This window comes from Rosa rugosa, unplaced genomic scaffold (genome assembly GCF_958449725.1).
Source record: "Rosa rugosa unplaced genomic scaffold, drRosRugo1.1 SCAFFOLD_202, whole genome shotgun sequence".
In the NCBI taxonomy this organism is placed as follows: Eukaryota; Viridiplantae; Streptophyta; class Magnoliopsida; order Rosales; family Rosaceae; genus Rosa; species Rosa rugosa.
In genome coordinates, this window is record NW_026908941.1 from 1 (window position 1) to 4,122 (window position 4,122).

The following is a 4,122-nucleotide window of genomic DNA, read 5'->3' on the forward strand; positions in this document are numbered from 1 at the left end:
AAATCCTGGGGATGTATTGAAATATTAGAAGGACATTGAGAATCGTTCTTTGAAGGAAAAATTTAGAGCCCCCCATTTTGAAGAAGACAACTACTATTGCCACCTGAAAAATACAGCTATATATCATAAGTGAGATAAAAATAAAATAAAAAACAAACCAACAAAATAAAAATTGGGAATGACAGTAGTGTTACCTGCGGAATTGGAAGAAGAGCAAGAAAATCAATCACGAGAGAGAGAGATAACCAAGGCATCCTCCCATTTATTGCCTCTACTATGGACTTCATCAGTTTTTGCAACAGAGATGTTGTCGGCCTGAGTTCAGAGTCAAAGTAGGAATCGGTGTCGGTGTGGTAGTCGGGGTTTGGGTCGATGGTCCAATCCCGAACTTGAGATACAATATGCAATACACTAGCAAAATCCGTGAGTGATCGCAACACAAGAAGTGTATTCCTCAGTTTTTTGTCAACTCCAAGACACTTGTTTTCCTGATTGATGATTGGAATATAAAAGAAGAAAGGATCCAACGACACTGCAATACATGTCAAAATCGCCTTCCTTCTTAGCAGTTTCCATGTAAATTTGATGGGTAAAAGAATTATATGTGCCAGAAATATAGTCCCAACTATAATCCCAAGTATAATGTAGCCTATTGGAGATAACTCTACGTCGGAGATAGGCGGCATAGCTTCACATATATCCCCTCTGGAAGCAGATATCAGTAACCAGCAGCATTGTCCAATTGGATAAATAACGGTTGACCATAGTTGTCTAATTAGATGAGTAACTGTTGACCACAATTTTCTCATTGAATCTGTAGCTTCTGACCTCTCCAAACGGTGCACTGGTGGCGATGGAAGGCTGGTAAAACAAAGAAAAACAAGAAGATGCAACCATCGAACGGGAAAAGAAAAACGGATTAGATCGGGTTAACTTATAATTAAGTTGAGCATATACATGAGTATACTGACACGTAGGGGGTTCCAAGCTTCACGTGAGTGTTTTAGGGCGTGGTTATTGATTAGTAACGTTTACAAATTTTTTTTTGATTTTTCACTCACAGAACTAGATACAAGTTGAACTGTCAATAATTTACATATAACTAACCTTACGACGACGCTTTCGCTCGGTTGGTTTTCCATTGCTTTCACCTGCATATCGATCTACGATGGATAAATACCAGCTTGTAGCAATTGTCTAAACGTTAACCCTGAAAATGTAGAGAATTTTAGCAGCAAGAGCTGAGAGAGTATTTGCTCGAGTAACTAACTAAAGCCTGGTTGGTCTCTCCCCCTTATTGCCTCTCAAGCTTACCTTTTTCGATTCCTTGAGTGTTGGTTGCTCTCAAGCTTACCTTTTTCGTTTTTCGATTCCTTGAGTGTTGGTTGCTTGAGAGTTTCGATTCCTTGAGTGTTGGTTGCCGGACCTGCTTTGAGTTAACAGCGCGTGAGTCCTCGCGCTAACAGATTAGGTCAACCACGCGCTAACAGATTGGGTCAAACCCAAAAAAAAAAAAAAACAGCAGGCTCAGTAACAACCCAGCAGAGGGCTTTGGCTATCGAAGTTGCAAGGTAGTAAGAAATCGAAATCGGATCTTACTACTTGGTAGAAAAAGGCGTCATGTAACCCCAAATCTACTTGCTCTCCCAACTCTAATCGATTGCCTGGGCTGGATTTTACCTCTCAATTTTCCGGTGAAATCTCCGATTCGTTTACCTTGTTCTTGACGAGAGATTCTGGAGCGCTGTCTACATCAGTGTCATCGAGGACGTCATCAACAAGGTCAAAGAAAAAATGAACAAGGTTGTAAGTAATATGTAACCTCGATTGGCATGTATGTCGGATAATAGAATCAAACAAAAGAAAAATTGCAGAGAAAACAAAACGAGATGGAACAAGTTTGGCATGTATGTCGGATAAAAGAAAAGCAGACTACTAAGATATGATATATCCCGCCTTTATTTTAGGGTCTTTCTAGATGTACCCAGCAAAGTTCTAAGTATACCCAGCAAAATATTTTTTTTATTACCTTTAATTTATGTTTAATTAAACAAACTGATTTTCCCAAATTACCCTAAAAAACAACATACCCAGCCAAACACAACATACCCAGTATTGTTTAAACATTCAATTGCAAATTTCACGAACCTGGGATGTATGATTTCAGTTTCAATCTCATTTCAAATCTTAGAAGATAAACAATGAGTACTTGAACCAAACTTTCACATCCTTGAAGATTTATACTCTCAAGACTTGCTGTGACGTATGGAACATCAACCAGCTTCAATGAGTGGCTAAGATCGATTTTTTTAGGTACATAGGGTTCTGTAAAACAAAAGGAAATGGAGAGAATAACTTGGCCTAAATATACGACTCTTAATTACTCCAACATTTACTCCATGAAAGAACTAATTTAAGCATACCTGGTCTTTATTCCAAAGAGTCTGGAGTTGGCTATGGGGCATATGAACCTCAACACGACAGCTTGGAGAAAACTTTGATGGCAAAGTTGCCAAAGGATAAAACCGCCAGGACAGATATCTAAGGACAATAGGAAGAGACTCGAGACCTTGAGGAAGTTTTAATTCGGAGCCAATCTCTGTTTCAAATCCAAGAGGCATAAGCAAAAGATGAAACTAAGAAATGAAACAGAAATGTAAAAGAAACTGCATGGAGCTTACATTAATGGTTTGATAATAGAGCTGATTCAATCTGAACACCCAATCAGCATCAATCTCAACCATCTAATCATCTTCTGGATTTGACCTCTGTTTTCAATCTCCTTCATCTGCAAACCCAGCATTGCATCCCTTTCTTTGAGCAACTTCTTTGTTCTCTCTTTGTCCAATCTTATCCACTGTTGAAATTGAATTTTCATTGCTCACGGTTGAGCTTGTGCAGAAATCTGAGTAGGGCATGATGGGGATGAACGAGCATAAAGATTTTTGTTTTGTTGGGTACATTATCTTCCGGGGCATTTTGGGGAAATTGGTTTGTTTGTTTTTTTTTTTTTTGATAAAAATAATTCTGCTGGGTATACTTAGAATTTTGCTGGGTACATTTAGAAAGACCCTTATTTTATAAACTTTGTACATATTGGTAATGAATAGAAAGATAATATATCCAAGGAAAGGAGTAGCATCACCTTGCAATGCAAATGAGAACATGTCTTCACCACTTCGATTGAATCATCCCCCACAATATCAACTAGTGGCCTACCAATTGCATGTTCTTATTTTCATACTACATTTTTTTTACCTTTGAATACCTATTTTTATTCAAATTCTTCCATGCTACAAAAAATACATCTAGTGTCAACAAATCCTGAAATCTTTTTTTCATGAGCGGTTAGATTTTTATCATGACGTACTCTCTAAATATGTTGATGTTTCCCCTACCAAGTAACATTGAAATTTAATACCATCAATATATTAATGTGCAAGACACCAAAATTTGATGCACGGATGCAGATGGGATACTAAAGCTGTTACAAAAGCTTGAAAAAAACTTCAAAAGCTTCTAGCATATTTGTTTAGAAGGCTAGGTGAATATTTATGATATGGCAATGTTCAAACGAAGTTTAATCTAGTAGCAGTGCTGAATCAACTGGTTAGGTCTACATGAATTTCATCAAGCTTTCGCTATATCTAGAACACATGCATTAGAGACACTAGTTATTCATAAGAATGACACGAGCCAATTTAACTAATGAGTACAACTGTACCAGGAATTGAATTTCGTTGCAGGTGTGTTAGATCCATGAAAGTCCGGCTACTTCATGCCATCATCCTTATTTTGAGCTGCTCGGTTGCCCCAGCTTCATCAGATGCACTTGGACTTGGACTTGGACTTAGAGCTGCACTAGGTCCCCGGGTTAAACAGGGTGCAAAATGAATGGCTACCTTTTGCCCCTTGGCGCAGTGTCTGGCGAAGCTGCATGTAAAATAAAATGTGCCAGACATGGAAATTCCAACCAATACACCTGGACTCTTGAATTGATTTAACGGATCCTTGGTGTTGCAGGTGTCGAAATTCAGTCAAGTCATTCTCTCCTGCTTTAAAGTATAACACTGCAGAAAACAAAAACAAAAACAACCAGCAAAAGTTGAAAATTGTTGAAGG

The 4,122-nt window shown here is 38.1% G+C and overlaps 1 protein-coding gene and 1 long non-coding RNA gene across 2 annotated transcripts; both read right to left on the minus strand.

The window, feature by feature from the left end:
* Positions 1–6: 6 nt before the first annotated feature.
* LOC133724232 (uncharacterized) lies at positions 7–1,246 on the minus strand. Its single transcript, XM_062150938.1, has 3 exons — positions 1,108–1,246; positions 195–861; positions 7–116 (listed from the first exon to the last, which is right to left on the minus strand). The coding sequence occupies exons 1-3, from the start codon at positions 1,155–1,157 to the stop codon at positions 63–65; spliced, it is 771 nt and encodes a 256-aa protein (XP_062006922.1). The 5' UTR covers positions 1,158–1,246; the 3' UTR covers positions 7–62.
* Positions 1,247–2,081: 835 nt separating this feature from the next.
* Positions 2,082–2,884, minus strand: LOC133724231 (uncharacterized). Its single transcript, XR_009853564.1, has 3 exons — positions 2,682–2,884; positions 2,424–2,599; positions 2,082–2,325 (listed from the first exon to the last, which is right to left on the minus strand). It is a non-coding gene; the product is annotated as an uncharacterized LOC133724231 (long non-coding RNA).
* Positions 2,885–4,122: the final 1,238 nt, after the last annotated feature.